The sequence below is a fragment of the Cupressus sempervirens genome, chromosome 3 (assembly GCF_028749045.1).
Source record: "Cupressus sempervirens isolate cs-2001-9-10 chromosome 3, ASM2874904v1, whole genome shotgun sequence".
NCBI classification, from domain to species: domain Eukaryota; kingdom Viridiplantae; phylum Streptophyta; class Pinopsida; order Cupressales; family Cupressaceae; genus Cupressus; species Cupressus sempervirens.
The window spans coordinates 418,963,704-418,982,181 of NC_143120.1; the positions used below are offsets into that span (position 1 = coordinate 418,963,704).

Here is an 18,478-nt window from a genome sequence, read left to right on the forward strand (position 1 = left end):
CTTAGTTTGCTGGTGTCCATTAATAAACACTCCCAATAGGAACGTGCTCTAATTTGCTCCACAAATGGGTCCCCACAAACAAATCTAGATTTATTTGGTAAACTGTAACATCTCTTACGACTGGTCCTTCAAGCATTTTTAGTTCCTGCCGTAGGCAGGATACTATTGCATCGGTTGGATGCAATTAAAGCTTTTCTAACAGCCAATCGCATCACAGATTTTTCTCAGCTCACAGGTATTTACTTTAGTTTGAGATTTTCTGTGTATTTAAATGATTTTAACAAAATGATTTTTCTACACTCTGATTGGTTAATAGAAATTAGAGTGAGGGGTAAAAAATAAATTATTTAAAAATAAACAAAATTTGTAAGTTTATAATAGCAACCAAACTTATCAAAATCTATACAAATCTATGGAAATTTCTAGACCGCTGTACAAAATCAGTAATTTGTAGATATTTTAGCCATTCAATAATCTACCTATGATATATTAAATTAGAAAATCCTTTCGTTTATGTCGGTGGGAATGGATTAACCATTCATTAATGGTTTTAGTCGGTCGTCGATCGCAATAGCTCAAGGAATAAAATCAGCAGGCGTGAACAATGAGATTCTATAGGAGTTCCAATTCCCGAGCTCAATTTGCCCAAGTCCTTCATTCCATTTCCTGGTCTGCTGCATTTGATCTGCTTTCAGTTCGTCCACGCGAGCAGTGCAAGGCCAGAGGGAGGCGTTTGGTCCAGTCGACGATTGAAATCGGGTATGAATTAAGGGTCTAATTTTGTCAAGATGGTTTATTTGAAATCGTGCTGATTGATTCATCCGTAATTTTAGATCAAATGTTAAATAGATGAGAGAATTTCAGATGAAAAAAGTTAAAACAGATCAAAACTTTTAGTATGCTGCTTAAATGAAATCTTAATTATTATTATTATTTTTTTTTAAGGGGTAAACGCTTTGACCTGGAGCTATGAACCAGTGAGGCCACAAACGGGGGACCTCATCCCCGTTAGATTTGAACCTTGATGGCAAGGATAACAACTCAACAACTTAACCATCACAACATGCCACTATTGGCAAAAGGGTTTGTGGTAAACCTCGTGTGACTCGAACCGGAGTTGATGCGTAGCACCGGGATCATTAGCCTAACACTACGCCTCACGACTCGCCTTCACACCAACTCGGCTACTCACTCACCCTTAAATCTTAATTATTTAAAATGTCTGTCGCAATATAAAATGTCTATCGCATCTGTTATATTTTTCTACGCTAGATTTGTTAGTCAGTCAATTAATTCATGCACTCGTATCCACTTTGATCCAGAAGAAGCCCTTTCTGATGTCATCCCATCTTCAACGTCATCTGGGACTTCTTGACGATTTCGTTTTAATTCACAATTCCATCTTCTGAATTAAAAATAATTTTTTTTTTCACTTTCTTCACTCTTTCCTGAAAATTGCCCTTGCTTACACTCGACCACTGGTCTTTGGAACTTAATTATTAGTGAGAGTGTTGTGAATGCATTGATTTTTGCCTAGAATTGCACTTGTCATTTGATAGATGGTTCATATGTTTTCATAGAATAAAGTGATTTTTAATTATGAAATAATATGTATATAATTTAATATGTACATTTGTAAATAATACATAGATGTAATACATATAAATTAATGTTAATGAATAAATATAATATAATAAATAAGAAATAACATATAACTATTTAATTTTAGCACATAGATTAGGAAAACTTAATAATAATTTATACATCTTTCAGAATTGAAGTATCTTTTTTTTTTGTGGTTATTTCCTTCACTATGTTTTTTGATGTAAAATATAAGTATTAATTTAATATTAAAATATATATTTAAGTTAAATGATAAATTGTTTAAATAAAAAATAATAATAATAAATGATATAATTTTTAAATTGTAACACTTATCAATTATACATATTACAAACACTATTGTAAAATATAATTAAAAAAATGTTGTTTAATTTTTAAAAATTTATAAAAGTAAAATGATAGCAATAATTCAAGTACTTTTATTAAAAAATCAAAGTTTTTAAAAAATTACAAATTGAAATACTAAACTCTATATTTGATTAAAAAACTTAGTAATAAAAATAAATAGTAATAATTGTTATTGATTAGACATATTTGATTAAAAAACTTGGTAATAAAAATAAATAGTAATAATTGTTATTGATTAGACATATTTGATTAAAAAACTTGGAAACCAAACGGGCCCTTATAGTTCCACTCCTCCCTCTAACTATTTTGGAGTTTTGTTTGCAATATGATAATATGAATTTATGATGGGAAACATCTAGAACTACGTGATATCATCAACACATTAAGAACCTACTCTCCTTAACTTATGTCAATAATTGACACAACTACCCTATCATCCCTAAAAAGTTAAAAAACTTGAAGATACCACTAAAAAGCAATAAACCAAAAACGAATACGCATCTGCCAAGGATAAATCAAATTTATTTGTAGGGACCCATTAGTGTGTCAAATCAGAGCACACTCCTATTTAGAGTGTTTATTAATGGAGTTTTTGAAAAAAAAATCATTTTTTTAGCGCCGCCCAAGAGACAAGACACCAACAAAGTGTGAAGATGAATCGCATCCACTCACTCTCCGATACAACACTGAGCAAAACAAATTCGAAAATGCAATGCGGAAGTTGCAAAGTGTGGTTCGATTGAGGTAGAAAGTAATGAATTGTATAGATTCCGATCATCAAAAGAGGGTAGGCAATGCAATACAAACTCAAACTTTCCTTTGAGAAAAATTTGGGTTTTCATAATTTGAAAAATTGCAGGCACAAATGTGTTGATATTAATCTTCATGTTTCTTTAACTCTAAATATTAAATTAGGTTTTCTTTTGTTTGTTTTTAGTTCTGGCAATTTTGTATAACAGTTTGTAACTGTTATTGTCGTCTCTTTTATAAATTTGTTGTATTGTTCTGATTGAGAAGAACATCAAATAATAAATGGTTTCCACTTTCTACATATTTTCATCTTATTTCTCAGTCTGGGCCAACGGTGGTATTAGAGCATTGGAATTAATCTATGCGCAAAGCTTTTGAAGATTGGAGTGTTTTTGAAGAAGCAAAATAAAAGAAAGCGGATTCAGGTGCAATTGATTTAATTTTGATAAAGTTTTTACAACTTGATTACATTGCTAAATTTTGGCAAGAAAATTTCAACAATCATTTACAATCTGTGCAAATTGTGTTTCTTTCTGTATTCACAATGCAATCTATTGTTTCATTAATTGGGGAAACATTAGCTGGAAAAGATAACTGGATGGAATGGCATAGAAAGGTGGAAAATACACTCATATTTAATCATTTATGGTTCAAAATATGTGATGGAAATACTCAACCTGTAGAGCCAACTGATGCTAAAGAAAAAGAAATATGGATATATAAAAATTCAAAAGCTTTAGCTTTGATAAGGGCTTCTGTTAATGGAGAAGTGTATTGACATATACAAGGATGCACACTTGCCTGAGATGCCCTTGATAAATTGAAAAATTTATTTGATTCTCATTCAGAGTTAGAGTTTATTCAATTGCAGTTAAAACTATTCAATCTTGAATTGAAAAATGGTGATGTTATGAGTCCAGCTTCAGAAATTAGAGCTATAAAACAAGATGTTGATGCTGCAGGTGGGAAAGTTGATATTTATCTCACAGCTTTTATCAAAGCACTTCTTCCAACACATTCCACATATCTAGAGTCTCTTCAGGCAAGCAATCAATTAAAAACCATTACTTTTGATCTATTGGTTGAAAAGTTAGCAGAGCGTGAGAAAGCATTTGGAAGGAAAATAGATAATCCAAATGAAAATGTTTGTCTTGCTTATCAAGAAAATCCTATAAATAAAATAGCTTCAAGAGGTGATCATAATGATAAAGGAAAAGGTAGAAGTCAATGGAAGAAAATTGATAATCAGAATGATAGACAATTTTTATATTGTAAAAGATGTGGTAAAAAAGGTAGTCATGAAGCACATGAATGCAAACTCTCTTGGCAAAAGATAGAAAGTTTTAAAGGAAACTCTTTTAAGAAAAAAGATAAAACCAAAGTTTATAATAATGATAAATCTTCAGATGATAAAATTTTAGGTACAGCTCAATTTGCTTGTGATAGTGATGGTGATCAATATGTCCTTACTGTTTCAAAATGTGCATCTACTTCCTCATGGTATGATACTTGGATTTTAGATACTGGAGCCACACAACACATGACATTTAGACGTGATTACTTTGAGGAATTTAATAAAAGTGATTGTGGTCCAATTTACTTAGCTGATAAATCAAGTCTCAAACCTGTTGGAAAAGGAACTATTCAATTTAAGTTGCCTAATCTTCTAGATTTTGTGCTTCATGATGTTTTATATATTCCTCAGTTACAACGCAATTTACTATCTCTTGTATTGATTTGCCAACAAGGTTACTCTATTCTATTAAAAGATGCTCAGGTTTTTGTAAGAAAGAAATATAATCATCAAATTGTGTTGACTGGAAGTGCGGATGGAAGATTATTAAAATTAAATGGCACCCCTCCTCTTTCTCAAAATTTTGCTTATCTTACAGAGGAAGGTAATCTATCTGCTACTATGTTGTGGCATGCAAGATTAGGTCATATATGTTATGATAAAATTCATATCATGAAAAAGAATGGTGTTGATGGCTTACCTATTTTGCCTAAATGTGTTGAAAAGTGTGAAGCATGCATTCTTGCCAAGCAACATAAAAATTCTTTCCCTTGATCCAATTGGAGGGCACAGAGAAAATTACAGCTTATCCATTCAGATTTATGTGGGCCTTTACCAATAACTTCTGTGGGAGGATCTAAGTATTTTATATTGTTCATTGATGATTATAGTCGTATGACTTGGATTTATTTCTTGCAGAAAAAATCAGAAGCTTTTGAAACTTTTAAAAGATTTCATGTTATGATTGAAAATCAGGCTCAATGTAAAATTGGTACTCTCCGAACAGACAATGGTGGAGAATTTACTTCTCTCATTTTCAAAGATTATCTATGTCAACATGGGATTCAACATCATCTCACTGTACCAGGTACTCCTCAAAAAAATGGAGTTGTTGAATGAATGAATAGAACCATCATGAATATGGTTAGAGCAATGTTATACTTTAAAGGAATCAAGTTGTATTTTTGGGTTGAAGCAGCAAGAACTGCAGTTTATCTTCGTAATAGGTCTCCACCATCAGCACTTCACTAGGAAATTCCATATGAGGTTTGGTTTGGATATCCTCCTTCTATTCAACATCTTAGAATTTTTGGGTCCACTTGCTATGCTTTAATTCCTAAAGACAAAAGAAATAAGTTGCAACATCATAGTTTTAAATGCATCTTTCTTGGATATTTTGAATCCTCTAAAGCCTATAGGTTGTATGATGAAGCTAATAAAAAACTCATCATTACATGTGATGTAGCATTTTGTGAAACTTCTAAAAATGTTGAAGATATTGAATGTCAACATCTAGAAGAACTATCAAAATCTTCTCCTTGGAAATAAACTTTTTGTGAGATTATACATTCTAGGGGGGACCCAACTTATTTAGCCTCACCTTTAATGGATTCACATGTTGCATCTGTACCTCAAAATCAAGCTGATCCATCTATGAATGAACAAGAAGAAACTCCATCAACCAATGAGCCTGAAATCTCTGAACCTTTGGAAACTACTATAGCTTCTTTTGTGCAACCAAAATCTTCTCATAAGTGGGAAAAACAACTCCAACAAACTCTAAAAGACTTAAGACCTAATGAAATAGGAAAAACAGGTACAAGAAGTTCTTACAAAGCGAGACTAGTAGCTCAATCCAATGTTGTAGATAATATAGAGTCTATTGATGAACTCAATCTTGCAAGTGACTTTGAACCAACTTCCTATATTGAAGCTAAAGACGGTGAAGTTTGGAGGCAGGCTATGCAGGATGAATATGATGCCTTAATAAAGAATGGCACATGGGAGTTGATTGATCCACCACTTGGTTGTAAACCTATTGGTTGCAAGTGGATTTTTAGAAATAAATATAAAGCCGATGGCACCCTTGAAAAACATAAAGCTCGACTTGTTACGAAAGGAAATTCTCAAAAAGAGGGAATAGATTTTGTTGAAACATTTGCACCTACAACAAAATGGACCACCATCTGTGCTTTGTTAAGTCTTCCAGCTCAAAATGGGTGGAAAATTTACCAAATGGATGTCAAAACTGCATTCTTAAATGGTGATCTCAAAGAAACCGTCTATATGACTCAACCTGAAGGGTATGCCAGCAATGGGAAAGAACATCAGGTATGCAAGCTCAACAAATCTTTATATGGTTTGAAACAAGCTCCTTGGGCTTGGTATGAAAAACTTACTGAGCATCTGTTGAAGTTGGATTTCCACCATTTTGAGTTTGATGATGCAACACTTTTTGTTAAAAAGGCTGATAATATTGTTATCTATCTTGTTGTTTATGTGGATGACTTATTTATCACCAGTAGTGATGAAAATACTATTCAAGATGTGAAACAACAATTGAAGCAGGGTTTTGATATGACTGATTTAGGTCATCTTCATTACTATTTAGGTATTGAGATGATTCAAAAACCTTATTCTATTTTTATTACCCAGCAAAAATACATTGGTGATCTTTTGCAAAAGTTTGGCATGGCTGATTGCAAATCACTTAGTACTCCCATGGAGCAAAATATCAAACTCACATTAGATGACTCCTCAGCATTGGTTGATGCAACTTTGTATAGGAAACTTGTTGGTAGTTTGATCCATGCCACAACCACTTGTCCAGATATTGCTTTTGCTGTTGGAGTTCTTTCAAGGTTTATGCAACAACCCCGCCAAGCTCATTGGTTAGTTGCTAAAAGAATTCTTCAGTATTTGAAAGGCACACAACATTATGGGCTGAAATACTCTAGAACAAAAGAGTTTTCTTTGATTGGATATTCAGATTCAGATTATGCAGGTGACTCAACATATGGTAAATCTACTACTGATTTTTTAATGCACCTTGGGTCTGGTGCAATTTCCTGGAAATCTAAAAAACAATCAGTCGCAGCTGTCTCTTCTTCTAAAGCTGAATATATTGAAGCATCTGAAGCAACTCGAAAAATTTTATGGCTTAGAAGGATTCTTGAAGACTTGCAAACACCACAGATTTCCTCAACACCACTCCTCATTGACAATCAATTTGCTATCAAAATGGCTAAAAATCCAATCTTTCATGATCGCACCAAGCATATCAACACGAAGTATCATTTGATTCGGCATCATGTAAAAGATGGCAGTATACAGCTAAAATATTGTCCCACTATAGATCAGCCAGCATATATTTTTATTAAGGCATTGGGCAGAGAAAAGTTTGAAAAGTTTAGAGGAATGATTGGTTTAATCCCTTCAGATTAAGGAGGGGATGTTAATATTAATCTTCAGGTTTCTTAACTCTAAATATTAGATTAGGTTTTCTTTTGTTTGTTTTTAGTTCCGACAGTTTTGTATAACAGTTTGTAACTGTTATTGCCATCTCTTTTATAAATTTGTTGTATTGTTCTGATTGAGAAGAACATCAAATAATAAATGGTTTCCACTTTCTACATATTTTCATCTTGTTTCTCAGTCTGGGCCAACAAAATGTTGTACAAGCTCAAATTCCTTTGAGAAATTTTGGGCTTTCATCAGTTGTAAAATTGTTGGCACAAATGTAATACAAGCTTAGATTCCTTTTGGAAAAAATTGCACAAATATAATACAAGCTCAGATTGCTTTGGGAAAAAATTGGGCTTTCATCATTTGAAAAATTGTAGCCACAAATGTCTTTCTCTCTTGATCGAGAACGAATTGGGCATTCTTAGACAATTCAAAGGATGAGGGTTGACGTCACTGTCAAGTGAATCATCAAATCTCGAATATTATTGGTGGAGATTTTCTAGAATTGCATCAGTCCGATCAAACAATAGTGTAGACTTTCCTTGGCTAATGTGGAGCAATAAACGTAGGGTGAATGCAATGTCTGATTATGAGATTTGGAAGGCCTCTCACAAATTTTTAATGTATAAAAGTGCAAATTCTAAAGAAGATAAGCTACCTAAAATGATGATTTTTGTGATGTAAAATCAAATGGCATCGATAGGACTCCATTGAAAAAAAGTACATATTAGAAAGTATATTCCTTATCATACAAATTTTTTTTTGCCCTTTTACCCTCCCCTAAGGTTAAGTGATTGTACATATTTTTAAACCTTATTAGTCCCTGCCTTATAAAAAGGCAAGGAACTATTGTTCTTTTTTACCTCCCACCTAATTAATTTTTCCTAGCATGTATCATTTCTGTAAAAAATTTATAGTGAATATTTTTTAATTCATTTATCACAGCAGAAACTCTTTTTTCTGATTGGTGGAGGACTATTTTCCTAGGCATAATTCCTATTTTTTGAATTGAAAAAATATAGAAAATATTGCAAAGGATAAGTGTATAGTTAATGCCATCTTGTACGACCTAAGCCAGGTTTCTAAAAGGATCTGAAAAAATTAAAGGCACTTTGCAGTTGGCCATGGTTTTCTTCTCCATAAGCAGTAAATGTGCTAACCCTACCCCACAACAGCCCATCGCAAATCTATATGCAAATCCAATTGCAGATGCTACCAGTTATAGATTGGGATTGGGATCCGGAGCTAGAATTTTCACTGCACAATTTTCTTTGTGGCTTCAAATCTGCCGTCGTGCGAAAGCCCCAAGAAGAAGAATATAGAATGTTATAGTGACAGAATTTTGGAAGTTGAAAGATGTTAATTAACTTTCAATTTTGCTAATATATAAAAGAATAAATAAAAGATTACTTACTTGATATCCTATATTCTATAAAACATGAACCCTAAGTTAACAATGGGGAGGTAGATAATATATTATTATAAAAAAAAATTTAAGCTTTTGAATTTATGTATATAACCTAGTTTCTTAATAGAGATTTTTTAATTTTTTAATGCTAAAATTTGTAACATATGTATAATATAATTAATATATTGAAGATTTATAGGTCACATATTAACACTATTATAACTAAAATGTGTCTAATTCTTTTTACAATTAGATATAAATTAGAAATACAAATAGTTTTAGATGCTTATCTACAAATTTTTCATTTATTGAAAACATAATGCATATCACTAACAGACCTTTCAAGAATATAAGCAACTAGAATATAGACACAAGATGAACATAAATGGATTTTTCTATATTTAGGTTAATCATATAGAATAATTAAATTATTTTATTTTAAGAGCAAAAAATTGAATTAAAAACTTTTCAAATTTATATAAGCTCTTTAATTATAAAGTAAAATTTAAGATTTTCAAAAAGCTAATTGTTCTCATCTTTTGAACACGCACCACCTTGTGATCTTCCACTAGTACACTTCCACATAAATATTGAAGTTAATTCATCTTCTGAACACGCACCACACAACCTCTATGAACCAAAAAGGCAGGGACTCAAGCTCGCACAGAGCTCTTGTTTTTTATGTATATACAAAGTATACATGAACTTATGTTTTTCTTGAATTAGATCCCATAACTATTGGATATCAAAACCTTTTAAAAGATGAGTTGTTGTCGAAACAAAGTAAATGACTATATTATTAACTTTTTGAAAGTAAATATCACCTTTGTAAAATTTGTCATTGAAAGTGCACTAATCTCAATGTAATCTTAATAAAGATGTATTGCTTCATATGATAATAGTGATAATTGTGTACTTGAATGTTGAAAGTTTTAAAGGAAGGCCATGTTCCTTTGAAGGACCAATGGTTGATGAAATTTCCATTAAATATTGAGCTAAAGGAAATGACATATCACAAGTACAAAGTACTTCACTATAGTTGGAACCTAATGAGTTGCCAAATAATGTTACAAGTTTGCAAAAACATTAAATCATGCTAAAATATTTTCTTTATTCATCTTGTGTTAAATAGAAGTTGCAAAATTGAGCTTGATTTATAATCTTCTATTTATTTTCGGAAACTTAATTTGTCAATATAGTTCGACTTCTCGACAATTAACATGAACTTAATCTATGCCAAATATTGAGTTTTAAAAAATTCCATTTGTCATTACAATGACTTCTAGCCAACATAAACTTAATCCATATGGAAAAATTGCTATTGAGCATTATAACTACTCTACTATAAGGGTATAAAAACTTTGATTCTATAAAATTCACAAGTTTTTTTTTTGAATTTTGCATAGATTATATGGTGATTAATACTCCTCACTAGTGTTTTCCCACCTAGCATGTCATCTAACATTATAACATTCATTAGTGAATCTTTTCTTTCACCTATGCCATTGCATATTTTGATAACCTTTACAAAACATATTTTTTTAATGTTCTTTAAACTTCCTAGAAACTTCATGTCACGCTTAACCTAAACAAATCCAAATATTGTTCTATATAGTTTTACCTTATATTTGAACAAAAAATGCTTAGATTCTTTGATATTATTTGACTTATTTGATTGCTCTCATCTTTTAATGGAGATAGAATATGTTTTTCACCTCCCTTCATTAAAGTGCATATATTTTCTATAATGTTATCATATTTTTTTGTTACACTACCATTATCTCCTCAATAATAATAACAAATATTCATAGAAAACAACATCGCATAAATATTTGCTATAATGTCTCCTTTTGCCTTAAAAATGATTAAGAAGAGGGCCCAAATAAATGCCTTAAAGGATTCTACTATGAAGAGGCAAGGTGATGTATAATTGGAGGATGGATGGAAAGTGGTAAAAGGGAGGGATAAAAGGGGTAAGTTTGTATGCAGGTACCGAGGTTTTGTTGGGTGGTAGTTGGGGGGAAAGGTAATAGTTAACGTGGTGACATTGCTTACATGGAAAGCAACTGACTCATTTCCCCTAAAGAATATTTGTTCATTCCACTATAATCTCAAGAAAAGGCTATGCATGCTCTTTATTTTTTGAATAAACCCAAGAAGTTGATGATATTGAGGGCACAAATGCTCCTTGTCAACGTACAACTTGAGCTACTTTGGCTTTTAGATGTTTCCATAGAAGGACACTTCTTCCAGGAATCTTACTTAGAGGACTTTAAATGGCTAAGATTGACAAGATATTCATCAAAATGGCTACCTTGAGGAGTGAACTTGCAAGACCTTTCTATTCTAGAAGTGAGTGATAGTTATCACCCATCTATGAAATGATATAGAGTAAAATCCAACAGTAATTAGTACACATTTTTAAGTTCAAATCTTGTAATCAAACAGAGTCAAATTTCTCATAAACTAGTGCATGTCATGATGTATGAACAAATGAGGCCTCTGAAACTAAAAGTGCTTATTTTGAGGGAATGTAGGTCACTACAAAGCCTTTCTAACACTCTCTATTATTCACCATTGCAAAATCTGGATTTGCACAATTACCATTCATTGATCTTCCTTCCTAACACCATTGGAAATTGGACCAACCTGGTCTCTCTCTGGAATTGGAAGGATGTTATGTTTCTTCATTGCCTCAAGATTTTGGGAATCTTATAAATTGGCAAGAGCTAAATCTCTCATGTTGTCGACATCTCTCTAAGATTCCAACTAGCTTTGGCAATTTGGGTCAGCTAGAAAAAAATTAGAAATTTGCCACAATTCTAAGCTCACTAAGCTACCCATTGGCTTTGGTGGACTCAAAACTTTGGCTCTTCCTAACATGGAGGGATGATACATTTCTTCTCTACATCAAAATTTTGGGGGATTCTAAAATTGAAGGAGTTAGATCTCTCATGTTACCAACACCTTTTAGAACTTCCATCTAGCTTTGGCAAATTGACAAGACTAGAAAGATTATAAATTTGCCACAATTATAAGATTACAGAGAGACTCAGCAACTTTGGTGGCAAATTTTTTTTACCTTATTTGGATATAAGCTATTGCGAAGTGCCTGACAGTGGAATACCTTCAGGAATATCCAAATTGTTGTCACTAGTAGTGTTACACCTAGAAGGTAATAAAATTCACCATCTCCATGATGCCTTTAAAAATCTAAGCCCATGTCCCTATGAAAATTCTTATGAACAATTTTTATTTAAATTTGAGTAGTTAGAGTTCTCTCATGAAACTTTTATATTAATAGGAAATGATAGTTTAGATTCTTTTCTTGTTATAGTGGAGTGACAACTCATAAAAATATCAAGATAAGTTTTGAAAAAAGGAGGGGCTGAAAATAACCACCAACTTCTTATTGGAAGAATAATAGGTCTCTTCACCATTTGTTTTTTTGCTTCTTTTTATGTTCCCAGATTTTCTCTTTCAAATTTAACTTGCAACAAACATTTATTTGAAATCTTCAAGTTTAAAAAGTGCTAAAATATAAGCACAATTTTTTCTTTGATAAGGCCACCACACCACAAATTATTGCTAAAAGTATAAAGAAGCAATTGCTAGCCAAAATAAGCTTAGAAACTACATGGGGACCTACCCTAATATAACTTGAGGAGCTACATTTGGATAACTCCAGTGAGCTTATTGTACTCTTAAGGCTCCCGTCATCGCTGAAAATAATAATTGCTCACAATTATATGAGTTTGTACACATTCTCCTACCTTCTTGGATTGTCATTTCTAATGACATAAGACATCAATAATTCTTTCCATGTCACCCATTTTCATGGCATACAATCTTTACAACAATTAAGCTCACTCGATTTGGTGCACTGCAATAATATCTCTTCTAAAACCCTCATTAGCTCCTTGCCTAGTCTTACAACACTTGAGCCCATTTATTTTGGTAGGCCTGACATCTCATCAGCTTAGTTGCAAAGGTTACATGATTCCTTCTGGTAGACCTTGAAAATTTGCATGTCCAATTTTTAAAAGTTCCAACTTCTCCTTACAATATGTTCCAAGAAATATTGTTTTCATTATTTTGGGTGAGGAGATTGAAGGTACTTGTGACATAGAGAAAGGTCACTATTTCGGGTGACACCAAAGAAAAGCTTTGCAAAATAGCGAATCATTGTTATTTCAGACAATTGAAAGTCGATAGCCCGCAAAGTAGCATTTTTTGCAAGATCACACATATTAGTATAAGGTGGCCACAAAATGGTGAGTCTCGCTATTTTGGAGATATACTTAAGACAAGAACCTAAAGTAACAACTTTCCTCATTTTGGAGAGGGAAGGTAAAATGTACACCAAAGTTGCGAAAGGTAATTAAATAAAACATTTGAAAGGATAAAAAGGGTTGTTTTATACATCTAAGTATGATTCATTAATGATGAAATGTAGGTAAAATGACAGATGAGTAAAGTAGAGAAGTAGCCACTTGTTCAAAATGTCTGAAGTAATAAATGAAAAATTAAAGGCAACAAGTTATTTAAGAAGCCACTCACTATGAAATACCATTCTAATTTGCAAAAAGATTTGAAGAGTGAAGTGAAGGTGTTGTGAAGTCGCATCGTCAAGCCTCAAGAAATTAGTAAGCTCAATCCTTTGCCTAAATTTTAATTCTTGCTTGAATGTCAACTAAAAGGGAAGTTACTACTAAGAAGGATGTGATTGCTAGGAAAGATAAGAATGAGAACATAGAAAAGACCATACAGAAAAAATAAAATCTTAGAGTTATTTCTCAATTCCTCAGCTACTGGTACTATGTCTATATTCTCTAATGAATTTACTGGATGTAAGGATGCCAAGAAGTTTTTTAGAGAATAATACTATTAGTTTAACTCTAATTAATATTTAATTTTCATTATTTAAAAATAACTTCTAAATTTTATAATAATATCAAATTAGATAATTATAATTTCGCAAGTTTAGCTTTAGCAATTTGTTATTTGCTATTAACTCCAAGCTTAGACTTTTAATTTTAACTCCTTTATTGAATTAATTCTCAATTAATTAAATATACCATAATAATATTTTCCTTCCTAAAAATTCATATTAATTAATTAATTTAAATTAATTTTCTTGATTGTCTAATTACACTTGAAGTCACAAAGTAAACCATAGACTCAAAAGAAAATTAACAAACATGCAAAGCATAAAAATCAAACTCAAGGCTTAAATTCTTGAATTCATGTCATCTTGATGATTTTGAAAGGGTAGAGCAAACAAATACTTGTCATTTACCATGGGACAAAATAGGATCAGGGTTGGGATTCAGGTTTGAAAACTATTTCCCCTCTTTTACGATAGATCATGCTCATCTTGGCAATTTAGGGAAGTCTATGATCGATACTTGCACACACATGCGCACACACACACATACATATATATATATATACATATATATATATATATATATATATATATATATATATATATATATATATATATATATATATGTATATATATATATATATACATGTATATATACATATATATATATATACATACATATATATGTATGTATGTATGTATATATACATATATATATATATATATATATATACATACATATATATATATATATATACATACATATATATATATATACATACATATATATATATATACATACATACATACATACATATATACATACATACATATATATATACGTACATACATATATATATATATATGTATGTATATATACATATATATGTGTATATATATGTATGTATATATACATATATATGTGTATATATATGTATGTATGTATGTATGTATACATATATACATATATATATACACACACACACACACATATATATACACATATGGATATATACATATATACATACATATACATATAAGTATATATGTATATATTTGTGTGTGTGTGTGTGTGTGTGTATAAACATGTAAATACAACAATAAAGAAAACTTGAGAAAATACGACACAAAAGATTCTTAGAAAATATTCAACCATAAGCCACATACTTAAAAAGATCAACATAAGCAGAAGCCACCCATGGTTTGCAAAACCAACTCTAATACTAAAGCGATATGTGGTGTTACAAATAACAACTTGCTAATATCATGACATGTTTCACATGGAAACTTTCAAAGCTCAATAATGCATAACTCATCTATAATAGTTGCCATGCCATATGCATCAACTACTTTACATCACTTCTTAAAATTGGATTCTATTATAAACATCAATTGCCAAACAATAACTCTCCATGACTTCATAATAAAATCTTGTCAAAGTTCAACATAACAACCATGATACCAGTTCTGCAATTTCAGGCCTTCTAAAGTGAATGTAGTAAAATAAATAAATAAGTAATAGAGCAAACATGTTCGGACTCTAAGGTTAAGAAACCTTTACGCCAACTCTAAGAAGGCCCAATGCATATCACCTTATGAGCATAACCTAGATGCAATTAGTATTAGGTTTATTATTCATTCTCTTGAGAAATGAATTCTTGTCAGTCACTACTTATGAAAAATGGATCAACGAATTCAACTCGAAACTACATATAGAATTGAATCATGCTTTGACTTATAGAAAATATTCTATTTAAAAAATCTAATATAAATCCCCAAATTAATATCTTTCACTGTTTGACTTTTTTCCTAAAGTTAAATATCATAATTGAACAAATTATAATTTAACCAAATAAATAATTATAATGAACACATGCTCTAATTTTTTTTCCAATTTGATAGAATAATTCAAACAACCTATAAAATATAAATTATTAAAAAATAAATGTTCTTTCAACTTAACCTATTTTACTTGATTTTGTTGAAGATAACCTAATTCAAACGAATTATAATTTAAAACTTAAATTAATAACACTTTTTACACACAAAAAGAATTGCTACTGAAGAACATTTAATTTACAACAAATTCTCCCACAAGTATATTTTTTTGATTTTAATTGACAAAGGAATCAACAACACCGCCAACTCAAAAGCTCCCACTAAAGAAAAATGTAACAGGAACACTAATGGCTCAAGATTGGCTTCCACGATTGAAAACGAAAGGGATGTATGGATTAGGTAGGTAGACGATGACTTTTGGGTAAACTGTCACCGTAAACAAGCAGCAAGAATAGATTAGGTGCATTACTTTCTAAAACACACTAGCTATCCTGGAGGTGCTCAACCTCATTTTCTTCATTGGCTTTTGCTGCACCTGCCTCTACCGCCGATCGCTCGCCGGGGATGGCAGCAGAACTTTCCAGCGAGCCATGGGCAACGACAATGCGAGAACTACGGCAACGAGGGGCTTGGAGCGCACGGTCATCGAGAGTTTCCCAGTGTTCAGCTACCATTTGGTGAAGGGGCTAAAAGCCCAGGCAAAGGGATCGGAGTGCGTAGTTTGTCTCAGCGACTTCACAAATGATGAGATGGTGCAGTTGCTTCCCAAATGCAACCACACATTTCATCCGGAGTGCATCGACATGTGGCTCTGCTCGCACAAGAGTTTGATCAAGTTGCGTTCAGAATCCATGGTTGCGCTCTTTTCGGACGCCATAAAATATTAAATAAAAAACATTATATATTTGTCATGCATGGGTTGCTTTCGTTGGTGAAAGATGACCAACCACTTGTTTGAAGAACAATTTCCATGGGATGGCAGGATACTATTGCATCCATTAGATGCCATAGTATGCAATAGTCACTTTTAAATAGTCAATCAGAGACAAGAATTTTTAATACATATGTCTATCAACTATAGTTTGAAATTTTCCATCTATTTAAATGATTTAAACAAAATAATTTATCTTTTCTTTGATTGGCTTAGAGAAAAAATAGTAGGGAGTAAAATTAATTTTCTTCATAAAAAAAATTGAATATTTTGTACACTCTACTTTTAATACATTAATTATAGCTTATGTCATCTTTGCATTAATTATAGCTTATGTCATCTTTCATACAAATCTTCTTTCACCATATAAAATCATTTTTAGAACTATTTTAAATTATATTAATGACATGACATGTTGACTATTTTCTTTATATAAGAAATAAAACTTAAATCTTAATATTTTTCAATATAGTTTTATTTTATTTATGCTATTTTATATTATTATGTTCAATTTTCAATTTTACTTTTTCAATCATTGATTGTGAACTAGAATATTTATATAAATATTTAATCACAATAATTTAATATAAATATATTAGATTTTATTTTATTCATAATTATTTATTTATGAAAGTTTATTTAAGAACATTATAAAAACTTTAGGAATAAAGCTTTTACATTCTAAAAAACCAAAAAAATTACCATAAAAATTTAGTAATTTTTTACATTTAAATTATATTTACAAATTTTCAACAATATAAAGACCAACAATTCGAATATTTTGTTATCAATACTTTTGTCTATTCTTGAATTATTTTCTTTTAACTTATTTATCTTTTATATTTCTTATATTATAAGGTGAATTTGGTGCTAATATACTAGGGCACCATCTTATTTGAAGCTAGATTTCCTATCTAATGCAAATAAGCTACTTTCAAGATTCAACATAGACTATCTCATGTAATTATCAATGTTTGAATGGGAACATTGCTACTTCTATTTTCTTTAAACTAAAAATTCAAATGGCAGGAACTATGACGCTTGTGTCACTTGTTTTTCTATTGTCATAGTTAATCATTTTGTACTATATTTTTGTAATATCTACAAGATATCACAAGTGTAGATGACTATTACATGTAAATCAACACGTCTATTATTTTTCAAGTGATTATTCTACTCTTGTAGAAAAATATTGACATAAATATATGGATGTATTTATGTATGTATGTGTGTATGTATGTACGTGTACATGTGTATGATATGTGCATGTGTGGGTATGTGTGTGTGTATAAAAAAAATGGACAAACAAACACACATATACAAACACATATTCATATACATATATACATACACAGATGCATGCATACATGCATACATACATATATAGATATATAAACATATATCTATATATGCATATATAGATATATAAACATATATCTATATATGCATATATAGATACATGGGTACACACACATACATATTTGCATTAGATATCATTAAATCAAAAAGTTAGATCATACACGGTCTTGTCATTTCACTCTTTACAACATTTATCCAAGTTTTGGTTTGCTCACAAAAACAAAAACACAATGCATATTAAGTTAAGATTTTAGTACTTGTATTTTTACATCTTAAAAATAATGATTTATATTGATAAGATAAGATGCATTTAATGTCACTTATTTTGACATATTCATTAAAATATTTACTCATAAGATTGACATAAACATAGAAAAGCATCTTAAACTTGTTTTGAAATGATCTTATCTCAAGCTAGATTTTCTATCTAATGCAAATAAGCTATTTTACACTGTTCAAACCATACCAAGTAATTATCAATGTTTCAATGGGAACATTGCTTCTTCTATTTTGTTTAAACAATAATTCTTTTAGAAATCAAAAGGAATATTTAGCCAAAATATAAATCTTTCA

The 18,478-nt window shown here is 30.8% G+C and overlaps 1 protein-coding gene across 1 annotated transcript; it reads left to right on the forward strand.

The window, feature by feature from the left end:
- The first annotated feature begins 15,962 nt into the window (after positions 1-15,962).
- LOC149566807 (putative RING-H2 finger protein ATL36) lies at positions 15,963-16,502 on the forward strand. Its single transcript, XM_089816535.1, has 2 exons — positions 15,963-16,014; positions 16,102-16,502. The coding sequence occupies exons 1-2, from the start codon at positions 15,963-15,965 to the stop codon at positions 16,500-16,502; spliced, it is 453 nt and encodes a 150-aa protein (XP_089672661.1).
- The last annotated feature ends 1,976 nt before the right edge of the window (positions 16,503-18,478 follow it).

Bases quoted from the DNA above. Each gene is read 5' to 3' on its own strand.
- LOC149566807 (XM_089816535.1), top strand. From the start codon at position 15,963: ATGGCTCAAGATTGGCTTCCACGATTGAAAACGAAAGGGATGTATGGA. The intron at 16,015-16,101 runs GTAGGTAGACGA...AAAACACACTAG, and splicing joins GAAAGGGATGTATGGATTAG to CTATCCTGGAGGTGCTCAAC.